The following is a 21267-nucleotide window of genomic DNA, read 5'->3' as shown; positions in this document are numbered from 1 at the left end:
AGCCTTCCCCTTTCATGAAACGTTGTGACTTTTATAAAGGGTTGCGACTTTAATGAAAAATTGTAACTTTTATGAAAAGTTATGACTTTTATGAAGAGTTGCGACTTTTATGAAAAGTTGTGACTTTTATGAAAGGTTGTTACCTTTCCAAAGGGTTGTAACTTTTCTAAAGAGTTGTGACCTTTCCGATAAAGCACAATATACATTTGTTGACACTATCCTTTGTTGTCTATAAATTGAGAGATTTTCTCTCATTTTAAAACAACGAAAATTCTGAACCTCCTCTTCTTCTTCTGCACAAATAAATATTCGTGTACTTTGCTCCTGTTGAGCAACTTACTACACCATTGTATTTGTATCAATACACTGATAAGTAGAATCGTTCTATCCTGAGAGGATTTATTCCTTTAAACCTCGGGTACTAGAGGAGAATTATTTTCTTAAGGGACACTGTGTAATCAGTGGGCTCAATTTTTTCCTTTCTACTTCATTCTATTGTTACAAATCCTGGTATATTTTTTACAGTCATTAGTTTATGCTTATGTTATTAATATAACACTTTAAGATTTCGGAGGAATATTTTGCCTTAAGATAAAATGTTGTTGACAATGTAGAGTATGTATCGAAAATACGGATATTACTGAATAATCATATGTAAGCTTAATAAAAGAGTTCAATCGTGTGCAAAGTATGAATAATTTACCTAGTTACAATTAAAAGTAAACGGATGTAGTATATATTAGGCCATTTTTCTAATACACTTCGCCACACACACCCACCTATATCATGCCAAATGAAAACTTATTACAAAATAAAATAAAATTAGGGCACATAGAGATATAGCCATTGAAGAAGATGAGGAGAATTTCTCTGCGAAATGGCAATGGCAATGGTATTCCCTTTGTCTCTTTCTTTGCTGATTCAGCAATTACTGTGAGAACTTGTTCTTCGTGCCATTACAGTAATAAATCTATTCCAGTAAAGGATAAAATTGGTGTAAATAGTAGCAATTTAGATGATGCTGTTACTCTCTTCCATCAAATGGTTACAATGAAGCCTCTTCCTTCAGTTGTCGATTTCTCTAAATTGTTTAAGACTATGATAAGTATGAAACATTACTCTGCTGTCCTTTTTCTTTTTCGACAAATGCAGAAATTGGGTATTCCAATTGATGGCTTCATCTTGACTAGTGTGATTAACAGTTATTGCCTTATGCATTACTCTGCTGATGGTGCATTTTCTGTGTTACCCATTTACTTGAAGAATGGCATTCCGTTTAATGTTGTCACCTTTACCACTTTAATAAGGGGACTCTTTAGTGAAAATAAGGTCAAAGATGCTGTTGAATTGTTCAAAAAATTGGTGAGAGAGGATATCTGTGAGCCCAATGACTTCATGTATGCAACTGTAATGAATGGGCTCAGCAAAAGGGGTCATACTCAAAAAACATTAGGTTTGCTCCGGTTAATGGAACAAGGTAACACTGAGCCCGACATATACATCTACAACATTGTTATAGATGCTCTTTGCAAAGATGGAAACTTAGATGCTGCTATCAACATTCTGAACGAGATGAAGCAGAAAGACATTCCTCCAAACATGGTCACATATAATTCATTCATTAATGGTTTGTGTAAGCTCGGTCAGTGGGAAAAGGTTAAAACTTTGTTCTCGGAGATGGTGAACCTTACTATGTATCCAGATGTGCGCATCTTCAATATACTAATAGATGGACTATGCAAAGAAGGAAAAGTTGAAGATGCCGAGGAAGTAATGAAACACATGGTCAGAAAAGGTGTAGAGCCTGATATAATCACATACAATGCGATAATGGATGGATATTGTTTGCGTGGTCAAGTCGATAGAGCTAGGAGAATTTTCGATATCATGATTGATAAGGGCATTGAGCCTAACATTATTAGCTATAACATACTAATAAATGGGTACTGTAGGAAAAAGGAAGTGAATGATGCTATGCAATTGTTTTGTGAAATTTCTCAAAAGGGATCAAAACCTAATGTCGTTACCTACAATACTATCTTGCAAGGTCTTTTTAAAGTTGGAAGAATAGGCCATGCAAAACAATTCTTTGCTGAGATGCTATCTGCAGGGTTCATACCTGATTTTTACACTCATGGCATTGTGCTCAATGGTTATTTTAAGTATGGACTTGTTGAAGAAGCTTTGTCGCTCTTTAATAAGCTGGAAGGAAAGAGAGAAAATGCTGATATTATTTTTTACAATGTTGTCATTGGTGGCTTGGGCAATAATGGTAAACTCAATGAAGCTCGTGCTATTTTTGAGAAGCTTTCTTTAATTGGATTGCTTCCGAATGCGAGAACATACAATATAATGATACATGGATTATGTCTTGAAGGGTTGTTAGATGAAGCTAATGATATGCTAAGAAAAATGGAGGAGAATGGTTATATGCCAAATATCTTCACTTACAATGTCCTTGTGCGGGGATTTCTCAGGTGTAGCAAAATTACTGAAATGACAACTTTTATGAAGGAAATGACGGGTAGGGGTTTCTCATTTGATGCAACTACAACTGGGTTATTGGTAAACGTTCTAAGGGAGAGTCCGTCCGTCCTTGACATGATACTAGAGCTTCACTCAAAAATTATGAAGTGAATATTTCTTTCGCCTGATTAATTCGGCTACATTATCATTGTGATACAATTTCCTTTAGCACTGCAAAATAAATGCTTTCTAATGCAGTTGCGGAAGCAGATAAGCCAATTAGAACTTCGCTTGGGCTTTGCAGGCAGGCCTATTGAAAAGGTAAACCATTTCTTATATTTTTATTGGGTCAAACAATGGGTTATAACCCAACTCACCCAACATAGCCCAACCTCTCCCCTCTTTTTAAACAAATCACAGTTTTGGCAATTAACGTAATACATTGATTAATATTTGCTGTAGAAAGCAAAACAACTTCTCATTACCTTATTTCACTATTTTTATTTTTATAATTGAAATTTCAGGAAAGTATTCAAATATTAAAATGCATAAGTATTGAATGTAATACTTGTTTTTGGTAACTTCATTAAGTCGAAAGTATCGTTCCACTCCGGGGAGATTAGAAATCTGTCTATTCTAGAGGCTTGCAGAGAGTCTTCACCCCTGAACCAAGAGAAGTTTCCCCTTAGTAAAGGTAAATCAATAATTCCCAGATTAAGATTGTATGTATTTACTGAAGTTGTTCATTGCGCTGGATCTTCTACTACCGTTGTTTTTTTCACTCTTGTATCTGCAATCATTTAAGTCGTCTCCAACTACCCACCAATCATTCCATAAATCTCTTACTGCTGCAAGTTCATACCACAATAGCTCTCTTTCTGGATTGTTGTGAGCTCCGTAGACACCAGTCAAACATGAAATGGTGTAACTGCCCCTATGAATTTCTCTGACTGTCCATTGTCTTTTTTCCCAAAGTATTAGAATGCCACCATTTCTGCCATTGGATTTCAGCTCAGCCCATTCAACCCATCTGTTGCCCCATAATTGATAAATCCAGCTTGGTGACCATTTCTCAACCTTATTTCCTTGTAATAGACTTAACTTTGGATAGAATTTCTATCCAAATTGGAAATCATAAGTATTTTTCAGATTTTTTTTTCCTAATATTCCTTGCTTGTTTGGGTTGGATTACCTAATTTATCCTAGGATTATTATTCCACCCCCATGGAGGGATAACTTATCCCTGGACTAATGGTTAATCCTGGGATAAGTTATCCCACCCTTTGCAACCAAACAACAGATTAATGACCACTTAAAAATTATCCCTGGATTAAATCCTCTTATCCATCACACCAAGCAACTCTTTAGTTCCTAATTTACCCTTACCATTAATCATAGTCATTTCCCTATTACATTTTTCAAGTCATTGTATTTATTATATTCAAAGGGTGACATAGTAAAATAGTCTTGAAGGGTTTTTGGATGAAGCTAAAGATATTCCAAGGAAGATGGAAGACAATGGTTGTTTTCCCAACAATGTCACTTACAATGTTCTTGTGCGAGGATTTCTCAGGTGCAACAAAATTAGTGAAATGGCATCTTTCATGAAGGAAATAGCTGGAAGGTGCTTCTCATTTGATGCAACTACAACTGGGTTTTTGATAAACGTTATAAGGGAGAATCCTTCCGTCCTTGACATCATACCAGAGCTTCACTTAAAAATTGGAGATAAAAGTTTTAATTCTCCATTTTCTATTGTCTAGTTTTGCAAGGTGATTTACTAGATGCTGACACAAAAAGTCGGTCATATGTAATTTATTTCAACCAAATGCTCTTTGTACTTTCTTTTTTCTCCTACACTCTCTCTCATTAACTCTCTTGAACCAGATTACGTCAGGAAAGTCATAGAACTGGGAAGATTATCCAAGCAACAGAAGTTGGGAACTTTATGACAGAAGAGGTAAATTTGATGGCTCTTCTCATATAAAAGAAAAGTGCAGTATTGAAATGTGTTTCCTGCCAAAAGCTATTCTAGTAGTTAGATCTGTAATTAGTTTGCAAGACATTCCTTTACAATGATGTCAAATTTGTTTGTGTGGGTTGTAGAACAAGCTCATCATGGTCGCATGAGAAACTGAAGTACGAAAGTGATGCAATTGGTGACAGGTGTTAGTTTTTGCTTCATTTATCAGACCTCTAGCCTATTTTAGTGAAGATAAGCTTAAATACTTTGCAACATAGTCTATCAGCTTCCTGGATCATTTCTCCCTTTCACAGTCACTACACCTTCTTTCCAAAGGTTATGTTCTATCCTTGTTGAGACTGATACACTTCTACTGTTGCAAAGCTGAAAATCCTGGGAAATTGCTCCTTGAATGGCCTGTTCCATATCCATTCGTCTTACCCGAATAGCAATTTTCTACCACTTCCTAGTTTAATTTGAATGAGCTTTAGGAGTTTGCTCCATAAGTTTCTGTCAAATTATATATGGTCTTTACCTGTTTGTTTGTGCCACATTGTACTGTAAGACACTACTGGCTTTTCTTCATAACATATCCTTGGTTTTGAGTTGGTCTGAATCCTCATAACTTGACAACATGATTTATAAAGATTATAGAATGACAAGATTATTTTTCCTTTTTACTGCTTGGATGAGGGATCCCTCATATTTGGTTCTGCTGCTTCTACAAGTTTGAGTTTCATGCGCCAATGTTCAGTTGGTTCGATTTGAACATGTTCTCCTCAAGAGGCGGAGCCAGGATTTGAAATTTATGGGTTTTGAATTTGTCACCGAACCCACTAGTTTGTCTTAGTTATTGGCTTCGCACTTAAATATTCATACATATTCAATGAAATTCCTGGCACAAGTACAGGGTGACTGGGTTTGTCCGAACCCATAGCTAATACTCTCCCTCCGCCCCTATTCTCCAAAAAATTAATTGACCTATTTGTTATGTTGCAGGCTCATATATTTTTTTATTTGTATTGGAGCAGTTAATGTAAAGCATCTTGCTGTGGTTGCATTGGAGCGGCAACAGCGAATGGTTGTTGTATTTGCATGAGTGGTTTACCTTCATGATTATATATGTATTTGTGGAAAACCTAAAATATTTTTTGAAGAAATTTATTTCATCAATATGTTGAAATTATGATGTTGGAGAACTTATGATTTGGATCAATCGGAACATTTTCAGTCAGATTTTGAGGTCTTACTTGTATAGCTTCTTCTATTTTGAATTTACTTGGTTGAGTTTTTGACCATTTTGGGCTTAATCCAGACTTGCTCACGTGTCAGGGGGTGATTTACAAGGATGACTTTGGAGGTGACTAGTCTTGAACTTTTGACTTCACTTGTCCCATGGGAAAAACTTCAAGTTCAACGATTTTTGACTTTTTCCCCGGTGATAGATTAGATTACATTTCCTATATGTAAGTTCCTGCATGTAGGTGTAAGTTCCTGCATCAGCTTATATATTTTGTTGACCTCCCGTCTTTGTCTCGTTGCCTGGAATGCAGACACAACTGTGAATTTTCCTCTAGCTTCCAGCTTCCAGTATGGTCTATCTAATTCCTCCTCCTCTTTAGGTGGGTCCACCTTTTCTAGAATATGTTCTGCCAACCCTTGAGGAAGAATTCTTCTCAGTGTATTTTCTTGCCATTGCCCCCCTTCAGCTGTCTCTTTGACTAGTATAATTGTATTGATCACACTCAAAATTTGGTGGAATGATTTGACATAAAGCAGACAGTCCTGTCTAATTGTCTAACCAGAAGTATGAGTTGCCCTCTTTCATCAACATAATATAGTACATTTAATGTTTATGAATATTCAAGGTGACATTAATACAGACAAGTGCTAGGTTTAAAAGTTTTAAATCTCCATTTTCTACTGTCTAGTTCTTCAAGATGATTTACTAGATGACGCACAAATAGTTGGTCATGTGTAATTTATTACAACCAAATACTCTTTGTGCTTTCTTTTGTCCCCTCCTCTCTCTCATTAACTCTCTTGAAAATTACGTCAGGAAAGTCATGGAACTGGGAAAGATTATCCAAGCAACAGAAGCTGGGAACTTTATGACAGAAGAGGTAAATTTGATGGCTCTTATCATATAAAAAGAAATGTGCAGTATTGATATGTGCTTCCTGCCAAAAGCTAGATCTGTAGTTAGATTACAAGAGATTCTTTTACAATGATGTCAAATATGTTTGTGTGGGTGGTAGAACAAGCTCATCACAGTCGCACCAGAAACTGAACTAAGAAAATTATGCAATTGGTGACGGGTGTTAGTTTTTGCTTCATTTCTCAAACCTCTTAACCTTTTTCTAGTGAAGATAAGCTTATTAAATACTTTGCGACATAGTCTATCAGCTTCCTGGCTCATTCCTCCCTTTCACAGTCACTACACCTTTCCAAAGGTTATGTTCTATCCTTGTGGAGACAAATACACTTCTACTGTTGCAAAGCTGAAAATCCTGGGAAATTGCTGCTTGAAATGGCTTGTTCCATATCCATCTGTCTTACCCGAATAGGATTTTTCTACCACCTTCCAGTTTAATTTGAATGTGCTTTGGGAATTTGCTCCATAAGTTTCTGACGAATTATATATATGGTCTTAACAGACGCTACTGCTTTTCTTCATAACATATCTGTAGTTTTGAGTCGGTTTGAATCCTCAGAACTTGACTCCATGATTTATTAAGATTATTCGTTTTGGATGACTCATATCTGATGTTCTGCTTCCTCTCCAAGTTTGAATTTCATGCGGAAAACTAATTGACTTATTTGATATGCTGCAGGATCATAATATTTGTATCGGAGCAGTTCTTGTAATAGTATCTTGTTGTGGTTGGATTGGAGCGGCGACAAAGAATGGTTGCTGCATCTGCATGAGTGGTTTACCTTGATGATTTATTATGTATTTGTGGAACATTTCTAGTAAGATTTTGAGATCTTTCTTGCATAGCTTCTATTTCGAATCAACTTGGATGAGTTTTTGACCATTTTGGGCTTAATCATGTCAGTGGGTGATTTGCGTCTTGAACTTTCGACTTCATTTGCCCCATGAGCAAACCTTCAAGTTTTGACTTTTGGCTCAGAAGGTTAGTCCATGGAGCAAGCGGGGTTTAAAAGGTCTTGTGTAAGTTCTTGCATGTAAGGGGGGAGTTGGATTGGATTGTATTTCCTATTAATTTCCTTTTTAGCTTTAGTATCAAAAACTTAGTATATTTTTTTAAAAGAAGGCATAATGTAATACCTAGGAAAAATTCGAGCCTCTTCTGAAATCCTCCTATTCGAACTATAAGGTCCCTCTAAAAAGAAGGCATATCACCTCCCAACTTAGACACATTTAAACAGTTAAACTATTGTTTTTTCCTAATTATCTTGAAACTTGATCTCTAAGGGCTTGTTTGGAACAAGCCATCTTGGTTGGTGGATTTGGTGTAACTACTTGCCTGACATGTTTGGTTGGTCATGTAATTACTTGGTCAGTGAGCAATTTGGTGTAATGAATTGCTGCTAATTACATGGTGCTAATCACTTCTTAATTTTCTTTCTTTTCGTTTTAGTTTATTTTTTACTTCTATTATTTTAAATTCTTTTTAATTTTTATTATTCTACTGGTTTCTAAAAATATATTTTTTAATTTTATATTATATTTATATTTCATTTCATTCTCATTCTCAACCTTTATTTCATGTGATTCCGTGTAATTTTTTGTAGTATAATTTTGTCAATATTCAAAATTTTAAATTAAAGTAGAATTCATCATTGAATAAGGTTATGGACTTACGTTTTCCTTTTCTTTTAAATCATATTTATGTATGTTATATTGAAATTTGACATAAAATTATCATGTTAAATGTTTTGTTTTGAATTTAGAACTTATGTTATATTTTCAATTTCATTTGTTTTAGGAGCATTGACTCGTATTTTATTTTGCGAACTACTTTTTTAGTCAAACTTGATAGATTATTTTTTTATCAATTTTTTTATAATTTTATGACATTATATTTATAATATTAAGGTGCTTAGAAATGTTGAACTTTTTGCCCTTCATACTCTACAATAGACAAATTGTCATTTACTATTTTCTTGATATTTAGAACTTTGAAATCAACTAAAATTTTAATTATTAAATGTTTGAGGTATTGTGAGGAAAAAAAAAGATCATCATATTAGTGAATTCTCTCCGCGTGTGATTGAATTCCAATGTAAAGCTCTTATATAAATCATGATGCTCGCACGTCACACAAACTATTTATTTGTATGAATTATGTGTGTTGTTAACCTGATAGTGATTTGAATCTAATCTATCATGAGTGATGTGAGAGATGTTGAATGTTGGATCTAGGTCATGAGTCACTATGTGGGCAAATCCATTCGCTATGATAAGAATTCGATTCCCCGCATTATAATCTGAATATGAGAAATCTCTCTTTTAAGTGCTGAAGAGAATAGTGCGTACAAAGTTTCATTGGCATTTAGCCGACCTTTCAATAAGACAAACTGATCCAATGGCTTGCAGACGGAGCACTGAATACATACAAAAATTTAAAGACATAAAAATATTCAAATAAAAGAAAAACTTAATTATGACTCTCGAAATTTCAATTGTGCCACAAAAATTGAGACGGGAGACGAGGACTGATGTAGCTCTTTGGTACTGACTTCATCTGAACCCAGTACTTTTGGTGCGATGTATAATTTATGAGTAAAACATTAAAAAAAATTACTTATTAAACAATAGATACAACGATTCAAGGATAAAAAACTTTAAATGTTGAACCGGCAAAATATAAATTCTGGATCCATCTCTAACGGAGGGAGTATGTAACTTTCAACTGGCAAGTCAAATAATTCAATTCTTTAGGGGTTCAGCAATTTGTAATATGTATCCTTAAAAGGGAATTTTCATTCAACTATATATGTAACAATTTGAGAAGATGCAGAAAGCTTTATAGTAAGCCTTCAGAAAATTTAATCATCTTTAGGGAGTGCACAGAGGAGCAAGTATGCTCATTATAATTTCTTGATGTATCTTAACAGGTACTACAATATTCTTCTGTAAAGTTTGCTAGGGATCACTATGCAAATGTATGTCAGGATGTATATAAACCGAGTTACCGAGTAATTTGTATCAGGCCTTATCAGCTTTGATCAGCTCCTTCGTCAAATTTGCCAGAGCTGCTCACTCTGAAGTCCAGTTGTTTCTGATGCTTCGAGCGTCTTCTCTCATCAAAATTCTCCCATCCTTCAATCTGTGATCGTTTGAAAATCGTAAGAGGCAAACTAGATAGGGCATGTTACTGTTATTACTTTATAGTAGTAAATGATTTACTACCTGGCAGATAACATCTATAGTTATTTCAGTTCCATGGAGATCTAGTGTAGAGAGTTGACAGCACTGTTTAAAAATGCTGCTAGGAAGGGATTTGAGCCCATTGTTCCCAAGATAAAGTGCCTGCACCAGTAATCGGACATGAACCACACAAATAATTGGGGCAAAAGCATACTGTCAGGTAAAAGAGGCCATCACATGATGCTAGATGTTTCAGAAAACATTGTTGACTTAAGAAATTTGTGTCGTGCCTTGCAAAGAAAACAACATTTTTTCCCTTTTGATAACTGAGAGATCCCTGTGAGTTGGTTGGCACACAGTTTGACACTATGTGATAATGGGCTACCATCTATCCTTCTCCACTTGAATATTTCTGTGGCAACATTTAAACTCGTGACATCCCCCTATAATGTGCAGTATAAACTTACTAGCGCCAATTGATAAAACCAAGTTTTTCACTTAACCATGATTAAATTTTACCTATCATGTGCTGTGCTTTTATCCAAGCAAATGGTGTCGGTCCAGCAGATTATGGCAGTAAATCCTCTAGTTTGGTTTAAAATGTCATAGCTGAATATTCTAGAGCTGATATATAAATGTCCATCCAGGCTATGCTCTATCTTAGAAAACTATGTTACATTCTTTACCAATGTCTAACAACCAGTACTTGAGCATATATAGCTAATCTCGTAAAACGTTTGCAAGTTCTTTTCTGTACGGCATTTATAAAAAAAAAACAAGATTTTTTTTTTATATTGCATATAAAAAGCTGTAAACTGAAGTGGTATTTTGAAGAATGACTTCAAAAGAGAAAACGAATAATGTATAGATGAAGACAGACCTTTAAGTCCTTTAGTTTGCTAATTGTTTCTGGCAGCTCTACCAAAAGATTAGATGAAAGATCAACCTACACCATATAGAATCACGTTATCTGTATATAGGTAATAACATCACAAGAAACAATAAACACTGGAACTTATTGCAGGTTTCAGCCTATATTTTGGATTTCATGATTCCAGTTAATGAAATAGAAGAGAAGACAAGTGGGTAGAGGAAAATATGCCCTTTTTTACCTCAATAAGAGAAACACAACCCCCTATACTTTCCGGAATAGAGCGTATCCTGCAATTAAAAGGTTAAGCTTACAAACCTAACTTAGGTCCTTATCACTTCAAAGAAAAATAAAAGATAAAAAGAAAATCAACATACTCCGAAACATCCATGACCTCCAGAAAAGGAGGAGAGGGAACAATAACGTAAAACACTAAGTAGGCGTTTGGCCATGCGATACCATATCACGATATGGAATTGTGAGATAGAATCAGCGTTTGGACATACAATTTCACGCTGATTCCATATCATTGAAATATCTTTTTTTGTTTCAGTACTTCAAATTACCTGTTGTTGTTAACTTTCAGAACCTCAAGGCTGGTCAGCAGACCTATCTCAGATGGGAGACCTGTTAACTCGTTATGTGCAATATGAAGTTGTCTCAGACCGGTCAAAGTGCCGACCTCAGGAGGCAGCGTTGCTATGCTGCATACCAAAGAAGACTACTTGATACAATCATACAAGAAACCTTTATACGAAATAATGGCATATGATAAATGATTGAGGTTGGTAAACAGAGTAAGATGTATCAGAAAATAAAATTGTAACACAAAACGACATCTGAATGTCACTGACCAAAAAATTAATACCATGTATTTTGTGAATGAAAGATAGACAGCTTTATTTTCAGTTTTCATGCATGTTTGAGAGGGTCAGTCAATAAATAATGTTGTTTTATGATTAGACTTGCCTTGGTACAATTTACAATCCACCAAACACTACAAGCATGAAGAATTGGTCTCTCCCCTCTGCCAAAAGCAGTATTTGGGCTTATATCCATCGTCCAACTGTCTTAAGTTATATGTGAATCTTATACATTGGAACGGTTTTTATACTTTAGCAAATGGGTTGTCTGATAACCAATTTGGCACTTACAAGTTAAAACTGAGTAACAAAAGAACCGATTAAAAGCTTTATAATATTTTTGTGAGAACAAATTGAGTTAACATAGAAATTGCCAATACCCAATCACTAGTTCACATAAACTATAAACTGATATGTAAAAGCCAACCTATTCAAACATCTGAGAGACCATGACAATTGACAATTTTTCAATTATGTTTTCGTAAGTATTCGACTATTCTGAAAGTAACTTTTAATAAATATATACTCATAAAAGTGCAAGGAAAACAAGTATATAAGACAGAAAACTGTGAGTGAATTTTACAATTTAGTTTCAAGCTGTATGTCAAAGGAAAACTTGGAATGACTAACATTCCAATGATGCAACTTAACATTTGAATACTAGAAATTCAACAACTTATATTACTCATTGATATACTTCAGTTTTCATATTTTAATTTTATGAAAACAATAAATGAGAACTATGACATTGCAATTATTGTCCCTCACACTCAAATGTATATACATGTTTGGTGTAGCCATCATTTAATGGTGCAGAAAAGAATACTTTTCTACTTCAATTAAATAGAGACGATGCAATATATTGGTGAATCTCATTCAGCTTGGAGAGTAATATGCTGATGAAGGGGGGCTTACTGGTTTTGGTTCAGTGAGATAACCATAAGACTCTTTAGAGAAGCTAGCTCTTCCCAGCTTAAGGAATTATCCATAATTTCATTCCCATTGAGGATCAATTTCTGGGAAGCAGAAACAATACCAAAATAAATTTCTGCCTCAAACAAGTGAATAAATCGCAATTTCAAAGAAATATAAAGAAGTCAGCTCTACTGACCTGAAGAGAACTCAAGCTATTAATTGCGGCTGGAAGATGCTGTATGGCGTTGTGGCTGAGATCCAGGACTCTAGCGGAAGGTCCGCAGGTCAACACTTCATCAGGCAAGACCTATCAAGTTCCAATATGTAATGAGAGCAATATCTTCAAGAGGAGGAAAAAGCAAAAAGAATCGGCTGCGAACGTAGTTTCAGGATGTACATAATGCTATTTACGATTTAACACAAGTAGATAAATAACTCTTGGGCGATAGAAGGAATCAAACTTGGTCCTACTACTTGGCTAAGATGAATTTACCATTTGACCATAGTATACTCTCATACTGGATACATAATATGTACATGCACAAAATGATATATAGAGGGATTTTATCTGATTAATGCAGGCTAAATGTGCTCTCAGACTAACCCAACATTCATTCAATAAGTTTGAACTGCACGGTAGTATTTTTTTTCGTTTTTCTTTTCTCTACATGACTGCATCTTTTTGGGTCTTAAATTTAAATTTAGTCTTGCAAATGAGGAAACTTTGGGTGGTCCAGTGTTTTGGACGGCGAAAGGCTGACAAGGCCTGCCTCGCCTCGCGGCGAGGCGCTCGCCTTTTTGAATTGAGGCGCCAATTAATACCAAAAATTAAAAATATTTAATTGCATATATCCAAAATCTCAATAGCAATAACATATATTAGCAAATATTTCAATTCAAAAACTAATAGTAGATACTAAAAATCTAAAACCTAAAGACCCAATAATTCAAAAGACAATTGACAAATAAATACTATATTAATTAGTATAAAACTAAATTAATATAGAAGGATCAAATTATTTTTTTTAAATATAGACAGCAGTGAGCAGTCAGCACTCAGCAGTGGCCAGTGAGCAACAAAACAGAGCAGTAAACTACCACGAAAACAGAGCAGTGAGCAGACAGACTTAAGAAGAAGAAACTGAAGTAGAGAAAAACTGAAAAGAAGAGAAGAAGAAGAAGAAGAGAACTGACTGAAGAAGAAGAAGAAGAGGTCTTCGTAGTCATACCTGGCAGACACGACTCGCGCGAAGGAGAAGAGTAGAAGAAGCTCGAGTGCTCGACGATTCCGATAGAAGAAGTCACGAGTCACGACTGAATGAAAGTTTGCAGAAACCCTAATTTTGACTAATATTATTAAGTCGGGCCTTTTTAAAAAATAAAAATAAAAAAGGCGCCGCCACGCCTTGCCATTGCCATTGCCATATTGCCGCCATAGCTCGCCTATTTAATCTAGCCTCGCCTCACTGTAAATAGGCATAACAGCCTCGCCTCGCCTTATCGCCTTTGGCGAAAGGTGGGCGCCTTTCACAACACTGGGGTGATCATTTTGGTTTTGGTGATGCAATAAATAAGTTCAAAAGATGAACAAAATGGAGATACAACATTTTGTCACAGGCTATGGCCTATGAGGAAGGTCATGACACTTGGTCCTCCAATTTCCCAAAAATGAACAATATTCAGCCCATCTATCAGCCAAAGTTTTAAATTGGAATAAAACATGTCAGGGAAGGATTTTGTTTTATTCCAAATGTATTGAATCTATTTGACAATACTTCTCTCTTTTGGCAGTTTTATTCATAGTGGAGGGGAAATAGAATTTTGTTTTTTGTTTAGACTGCACAACTGGTGGAGTTACAACTCACACCTAAGATCTTTCTAAAGATACTGGGGATCTACTCCAAAGGCCATGTTCTATTTGGAGTAAAACTGCAAAATTAATCTCCATACAGATGGATGAGTTGTTAACAGCTCCATTACTGAAACTGATATTATAGCCAGAATGAAGAACAATCAAAGGTTCAAATCCCTTAGTCCACTTTTATAAATTTATGGATTCTTTTCTTTAGTGGTTTTTCCCATATTGTATACGAAAGAGAACGAAATAGCTTGGCTATCTCACCTACTCGAGCCAGAAAATGCATTAGATATAAAATTAAAAAAATGAATTGGAAGGAAAAAGGAAAAGACCAAACAATTCTATTTTTAGGTCAACTCCAATATGCATATGATTGGGATCAAAGTGAGTTCCAGTTCAACAATTGTATCTCTTGTCCCGTCAATAGTGATTGTTCACGGTAAGAACAAGTTCTAAATCATTGGACAAAGCAAAGTCAGTTACTTCTCGTCTTACCTTCAGATTGCATTCTGATAATGCAACAACCCCAGTGGCCTTCCACCGTTCAAGTTGGCTCTTCACAACAGGAACTTGAGGAACATCCCTTTTAGGTCTCATAGCTTCAGGCATCCTCCTCGCTGTGGGCAAGTTGGAAGCTTCCTTTCTTATTGGTCCATCCTATCCAATATACACAAATAAGCTTTAAGAAAGCAGAAGTTCAGGACCTAACTGGGATAAATTCAGTGGAATTTCTGGTTTTTCAATTTTACAAAAATTCGAAAGTCACAAGCACGGCTCAATCAATTACACCTCAATCCAAATCAGTTGTAGTCTCCTATATCTAAATATACATTCTACTCCGCGTAGCCTTAATTCATTCTAGTAATCAATATGTTATCCTTTAACACAACTGAGAAGCTTATCAATACTAGAGGCTCTCTCCATTTTCTAGTTATGTACAAATCCATAAACAAACTAAGTATAGTAACACATATAGGTACTAATCCCAAATAGTTATACTCAATAGAGTATAATGTAAAGGAAAATAAAGAATTACCCCTTGATGTAAGCCCTGGGAAGCCATAAGCATGATCTTCGCACCATTTCCAACCTCCGATGACTTCAATGTTATTTCATCCACCAAAACTTTCCCTATTCATGAAAAAAATTATGTCAACTATCAAATTCATTGATATTCAGTTCTTTGGAGCTCCGATTGTATACGAAATAATGCTGATAGGTTAGAATTGAAAGAAAAAATACCTTTGAAGATGAGTTTTTGGCCGCGAGAGAGGACATTTGTGAGTGGTTGAAGGAGAGACTTGAGGTGTTTGACAGTGGACTCGTCGGAGATTTCCACCGGTATCGATCGACCACTGAATTTAACATTCACTGTGATTGTACTCCGGTTATCGGCGTCACTTTTTCCCTCTTTCTCCATTTCTCTTTACTCGCCGCCGATCTCTGAATTCAAACAACAATTATTCCTTTTGACGAAATTATTTATCATTCCTTGGTGAAATGTAAATACTAGCAAAAGATTTTTTAGTATTAGTAATTATAGACATACTTCATTGATCATTTTCATTTTTTACACCGCCTATTAAGAAAATAAAAAGATAATTTAATTTTGACTTTAGCTAATATTTATGTAATTTGATAATATAAATAGAGACTTAAATTTAAACAAATAGAGACATGTTTTATAAGGCAATTCATGTCCTATATAATATTTTATGTGCATTATTCCAAGTAAAATTTATGTATCTATTTGTTTAATTTTATATAACTTTAAGTATTTACTGAAATCTAAATTACAAGTATGTTTATGTATTACTCCCTTTGTGTCTAATTACTTGTCCACTTTTTCTTTTTTAATTGTCTCTAATTACTTGTCCATTTTGACAAATCAAGAAAGGACAATTTTTTTATACCTATTATACCCTCAATTAATTACTTTCAAAAAGGTAGAACTTCTTGAAAATCTTAAATTTTGAATTCATCTACTTCATAATTAATATGGGTAAAATGGTAAACTCACTATATCAATAATTATTTTCTAAATAGATGTGTCAATTAAAAATGAACAGGTAATTAGGAGCCAAGGGAGTACAAACTTAATTATATTAAACACAAACTAACATGCCATGGATAATGTTACAACTTGTTTGGAGAAAAAAGCATTTTAGTTTACATATTAAAGAGTCATGGAATCATGGAGCTTTGGATTTAGAACCTTTTTAAATTTTTATAATTGTTCTATAGAACTTATGTATGTTGAGACTTTTGCAATTAGCACTCCGACATTAACACTATCATATAACATAATTGATATTATAATTGTTCTATATAATTTACCTTTCACTTTGATAACATGGCCATGAAATAAAGAATAAACAACAATATCAATAATAATCGATAATATTAATAAACAACAATATCAATAATTGATAATATTATGCCCGTTGGTTATAAATAGTTTTCACTTTTTATCGAAAACTTATTTGACCATAAAATCGTTTCAATTTTCAAATATTCAAAAACAATTCCGATAGGCAATGTATTTTTTTAATAATTTGATGCATATGATAATATTATGCCCGTTGGTGATAGATAATTTTCACTTTTTACCAAAAACTTATTGGAACATAAAATTATTTCAATTTTCAAATATTCAAGAACAACTCCAATAAACAATTTTCTTTTAATAGTTTGATGCATATTCCACGGCAAACTTTTTTTTTCAATTAGAATTAAATTAGTGAATAGCAAATTAGCATTTTACATCATATTACCATTATTACCAGTACATTTTAGGGCATGTACCAAAAGAAGATGAAATTAAAGAAAATTAAAAAAAAAAAAGATATTCCGTTGCCGGGACTTGAACCCGGGTCTCTCGGGTGAGAGCCGAGTATCCTAACCAACTAGACTACAACGGATTGTTGGCTTTGTACTTCCTCCCTTTTTATTTGTTTAATAATTTTAATTTGAGACGAAGTTTAAAAAAATAAAGAAAATTTTGGAATTTTGTTGTCTTAAATTAAAAATATGTCAAATATACCAAAATGTTCTTCAATCTTGTAGTATTAAACATGTTATATGAAAAGTTGAAATTAAAGAGTTATTGAAAAAATGAAGAGAGAAGTATTGAAAACACTCTTAAACTCGACGTGAGTTATTAGTTTCATTTTCAAACAACCTTTAAAACACCCTTTTACTTGAATAATTGAACTTAAATATACCTCCAATCTTGCAACATGAGTGAAATACACCTTTGAATTCTTGCCAAGTTTAGGGATGTTTACAACATTTTTCTCGATTTTTTATTAAAATCATGCTCTTATAAGAGTTTGAGACTACTTGTTATATATGGTATGTGACAGGTTAAAGATGTATCTAATTAAGTTTAGTTAGTCAAATAGAACGGTGTTTTTAAGTTTGAAATAGTTCAGAGACAAAACTAATAAAAAAATTATTCTTTTTAAAATTGACTAAAAAAAAATAAGTGATCAAACAAATTCAAACGGAAGGAGTATATTTTAATGTAGTGTTTAGATTGTATCAACATATTATCTTAGCTCAATGAAAACAAAATCCTCTTCTCAGGATCCTATTAATTAGAAACAAAGAACGAAATAACTAAAAAGTTGTTAGAATTCATCTTTTATAGAAAAATCACTTACAAAGCTATTCGTTTTATTCGTATTCAAGCCAAAATCTTCGATTCTTAAACTGAGAGAGATTTAAGAATTCTCAACATTTCTTAGATTTACAAAGGCAGTTCAATTCAATGAGATCCTTCATTAACTTTTTTTCCCATTAAGAATTCATCAAACCCCAAAACAGATCAGACATCAAGATGTTGAGTGCATTTCTTAACCATACAAGTGCTCCAAAAAATTCTACACAAGCAATGAGAATGATTTTAAAAGAACAATACATAGTTGATATTATCACTAACAACACAAGAAACTCATAACTCAAAATCAATCAGTCAAAAATTTCCCACTCCTGTGTGATTTTTGTGGATTGATTTGGTGCATTGAGGCTTCCAATTCCTGAATCAAACATTTCCCATTTGGTATTCACCATTGAAATAGTACCAATACAATTCCTAGCAATGCTAGAGCTTCTTGCTTTAAAATTGTCAATCATATCAACAAAACTCTGAATGCGATGAACCTGTTAGGAGACGAAAAACTTGTCGTTAGAGACATGTGTCATTTCAGGATTCACTTTTGCGACTCAGAGCATTTAGTGTTTAAATTTTGAATCTGTCATGACCTACTCAAGAAGGACATTACATTTTACTTTTCTTTGAAACTAAAGTTTGATGCATCATTTACGGCTTGTTTGGATGGTTGTTACCTATTATATTGTGTTATTAGTTTTAATAACACTATTTGTTTTGATTATTTATTAAATTTTATTGTACAGTATCGTTAAATCCATTGTTAGGTAGCATTGAAAAGTCCTATTTTGTGTGACAACTGATTTGGTAGGATCGAGTTGTTATCCTTATTTTTTTTATTCTCATTTTATCATTATAAATTTATGGTCAGACGTTAGCTTAATACTAACTTTTGTGAGCTATGCACCTACTAACCTCCTTTCTCCTTTGAGTTTTTGCTTCTCCTTCTGCTTCAATGCTATCAAGTGTAAGAAGTTGAATCATGAACAACTCTGTTAGGACAACAAATTCTCTGTCCTCAACTTTGGTACCTCTTTGCACAGCTTCCTCTATGGCCACAACCTACAATAAAAGCAATAGACTTATATAACCAAGTTCGGGAAATTCTTTTCAAGTCTTTTCCCATGAAAAAATTGACGAGTGAGTAAGATGTCAGTCTTGTTTGGTAAGATAGAATTGGACAAAGAATAGAGAGTGCTCGATCAGACCTAGCCTAGTAGAGCCATTGTGTCTTAAAAAGTCTAACCCTCCACCAAACAAAGAGTTACCCTTCAACAACTCATCTTACATAATATAATGTGGCACCACTTGTAATTTTCTTTAAAAAATCACAATTTGCCACATGGTGAAAAATATCGATTATTAAATGATTTTTTTTTTTAAAAAAAAAGTGATGGCACGTAGATAGTATGTACATATACATAGTTGAGTTATATTTTTTCATTATCAAATTAATTATGACTTTGATACAATACACTAAAAGTTGAATGATCATCAGTAAAATTTGCGTACCCTATGTGAGAGCTTATCGACCTCTACTCTTACTCGGGCGATGGCTTCAGAAGAGATAGAGGTATCCTGAATTTTCTTCAACTCTTTGCTGGCTGGATCTTCCATTAGGATCACCTTTGACATGTCTTTTACACCAGAAATGTGTAAGCATTCATTCTCATCCTTTTCTTTTCCTTGGAACAATAATCTCTGGACATTAGGATGTAAGCCAGTTGTGTCACAAAGAATTTTCTTCAAGTTCCCTTTATTTCATTAACATAAAAAATTAATTAGGTCACAAATTAAGAAGAAAAAAATAATTGACAGGTCACAAGTTTGTTTTGAGTTTAACTTCTATATATGGATAATACAAAAAAAAAAAAAAAAAAAGCCTTTCACTATTAGGTTATTTAAAAAATAACTACAAGAGTTGAGGGGTAGCTCATTAATTTTCATGTGTTAGTACATGAATTTTTATGAATATGGCTGTAAATGTGCCTTCTATGCTCAATTGAAATTGGTGTTTTACTTAAAATGACTATGTTGGTGGCTGTTGGTCCTTTTGTGGGAGTCTACTATCTAACCAAAAAATAAAACATGATAAATAAACATGACCCTTAACTTGGCGTCAGTTGGTAACTATGACTTTTAATTTTGGGTGTACATAAGTAGGCACTTAAACTTGTATAAAATTGAACAAATAGACACATTTGTCCTACATGACTACCTACATGACAATTTTGTGTCCTACGTGGCATCCTACGTGTATTATGCCATGTAAAACACGTGTGTCTACTTGTTCAATTTTATACAGGTTTAAGTGTCTACTTATGCACACTCAAAGGTGGAGGGCATGGTTGTACGCTGAAGTCAAGTTAAGGGTCATATTTATGTATTATGCCAAAAAAAACTGAACTTTGAATAGTCATCATAAATTAACTAGTTTTATGCTAGTCATTGACCTACCATAACACTCCTTTATCCATAGTTGAAATCGGCAATATGAGCAAATTCACATAGGAGGAGCTCTTAGTTATAAAAGAGCAGTTTGATGCAGAAAATATTCTGATCCGTATTTATGCAGGATTCGAAAAAGGAACACATCCAAGGGTGTGTGATGTAGTATTGTAGGTAGTCTATCCTGACGCAAACATCAATAGCTAATTCTACAATTTGAACCCGTGACCTAAAGGTCATACGCGGACAACTTTAACATTGCTCCAAGCAATGATTAAAAAGAAAAGCAGTCTAGTGCAATAAGTTCCTACTATGCACGGAGTCAGAGAAAGGACCGAACCACAGTCCACAAGGGTCTATGTCCAGTCTTACCTTGCATTTCTGCAAGAGACTATTTTCATGGCTCGAAACTCATGACCTATTGATAACATGACAATAACTTTACTAGTTACGCCAAAGCTGTCTTTTAACTATGATCAACAATATCAAAAGTACAAAAAATTAGTGGTTTACCAAATGTTGATTCAGCAGGAACAACAACATCATGGTAACAAGAATCATAAGAGACTTTGATCTTGATCATAGGGCCAGCAACATAATTTTCCTCAGCAGAAATTCCAACTCTTTTCTGAACTAATAAACCTCCAGGCCTAACTTCCCAATCAATAATACAACTCTTTTTTTCCTCTTCAAACTCAGTGAATTTATAATTCTCATCTTTTATTATCTCATTCTTACTTTTTGAAGAAGTTGATGATTTTTTTCTCATGTTTTTTCCACAAAAAAAAAAGTAAAATGAGAAAATATTAAAAAGGTGAGAAATTGATTGAGAAATTAAAGTTTGGTGGTGAATTGAGTGAAGACCATAAATG

The 21267-nt window shown here is 34.0% G+C and overlaps 3 protein-coding genes and 1 non-coding gene across 33 annotated transcripts; 1 reads left to right on the top strand and 3 right to left on the bottom strand.

The window, feature by feature from the left end:
- The first annotated feature begins 801 nt into the window (after positions 1-801).
- On the top strand, positions 802-7673 carry LOC102601574 (putative pentatricopeptide repeat-containing protein At1g12700, mitochondrial). 30 transcript variants are annotated; one of them, XM_015307201.1, is made up of 7 exons: positions 802-2633; positions 2725-2787; positions 2991-3160; positions 4354-4426; positions 5762-5895; positions 5983-6552; positions 7264-7500. In XM_015307201.1, exons 1-2 carry the CDS (start codon positions 856-858, stop codon positions 2738-2740), a joined length of 1794 nt encoding a protein of 597 aa, XP_015162687.1. In that variant the 5' UTR covers positions 802-855; the 3' UTR covers positions 2741-2787; positions 2991-3160; positions 4354-4426; positions 5762-5895; positions 5983-6552; positions 7264-7500. The 30 variants fall into 30 exon arrangements, 29 of the variants coding, with proteins under 29 accessions (XP_015162687.1, XP_015162680.1, XP_015162681.1 ...); XM_015307194.1 differs by having other exon boundaries at positions 5429-5895; XM_015307195.1 differs by having other exon boundaries at positions 2991-4238.
- Positions 7674-9333: 1660 nt separating this feature from the next.
- Positions 9334-15787, bottom strand: LOC102601234 (LRR repeats and ubiquitin-like domain-containing protein At2g30105). The gene is made up of 10 exons (XM_006343998.2): positions 15517-15787; positions 15311-15405; positions 14770-14931; positions 12613-12723; positions 12417-12517; positions 11205-11342; positions 10880-10928; positions 10648-10713; positions 9810-9929; positions 9334-9726 (listed from the first exon to the last, which is right to left on the bottom strand). The coding sequence occupies exons 1-10, from the start codon at positions 15692-15694 to the stop codon at positions 9616-9618; spliced, it is 1131 nt and encodes a 376-aa protein (XP_006344060.1). The 5' UTR covers positions 15695-15787; the 3' UTR covers positions 9334-9615.
- A 1335-nt stretch (positions 15788-17122) lies between these two features.
- TRNAE-CUC (transfer RNA glutamic acid (anticodon CUC)) lies at positions 17123-17195 on the bottom strand. Its single transcript has one exon. It is a non-coding gene; the product is annotated as a tRNA-Glu (tRNA).
- Positions 17196-17978: 783 nt separating this feature from the next.
- Positions 17979-21267, bottom strand: LOC102596737 (BAG family molecular chaperone regulator 4-like). The gene is made up of 4 exons (XM_006344055.2): positions 20909-21267; positions 19460-19701; positions 18863-19009; positions 17979-18438 (listed from the first exon to the last, which is right to left on the bottom strand). Exons 1-4 carry the CDS (start codon positions 21162-21164, stop codon positions 18247-18249), a joined length of 837 nt encoding a protein of 278 aa, XP_006344117.1. The 5' UTR covers positions 21165-21267; the 3' UTR covers positions 17979-18246.

The sequence above is a fragment of the Solanum tuberosum genome, unplaced genomic scaffold, assembly GCF_000226075.1.
Source record: "Solanum tuberosum cultivar DM 1-3 516 R44 unplaced genomic scaffold, SolTub_3.0 scf00052, whole genome shotgun sequence".
Taxonomy (NCBI): Eukaryota; Viridiplantae; Streptophyta; class Magnoliopsida; order Solanales; family Solanaceae; genus Solanum; species Solanum tuberosum.
This window is presented reverse-complemented; position numbering and strand designations above follow the sequence as displayed.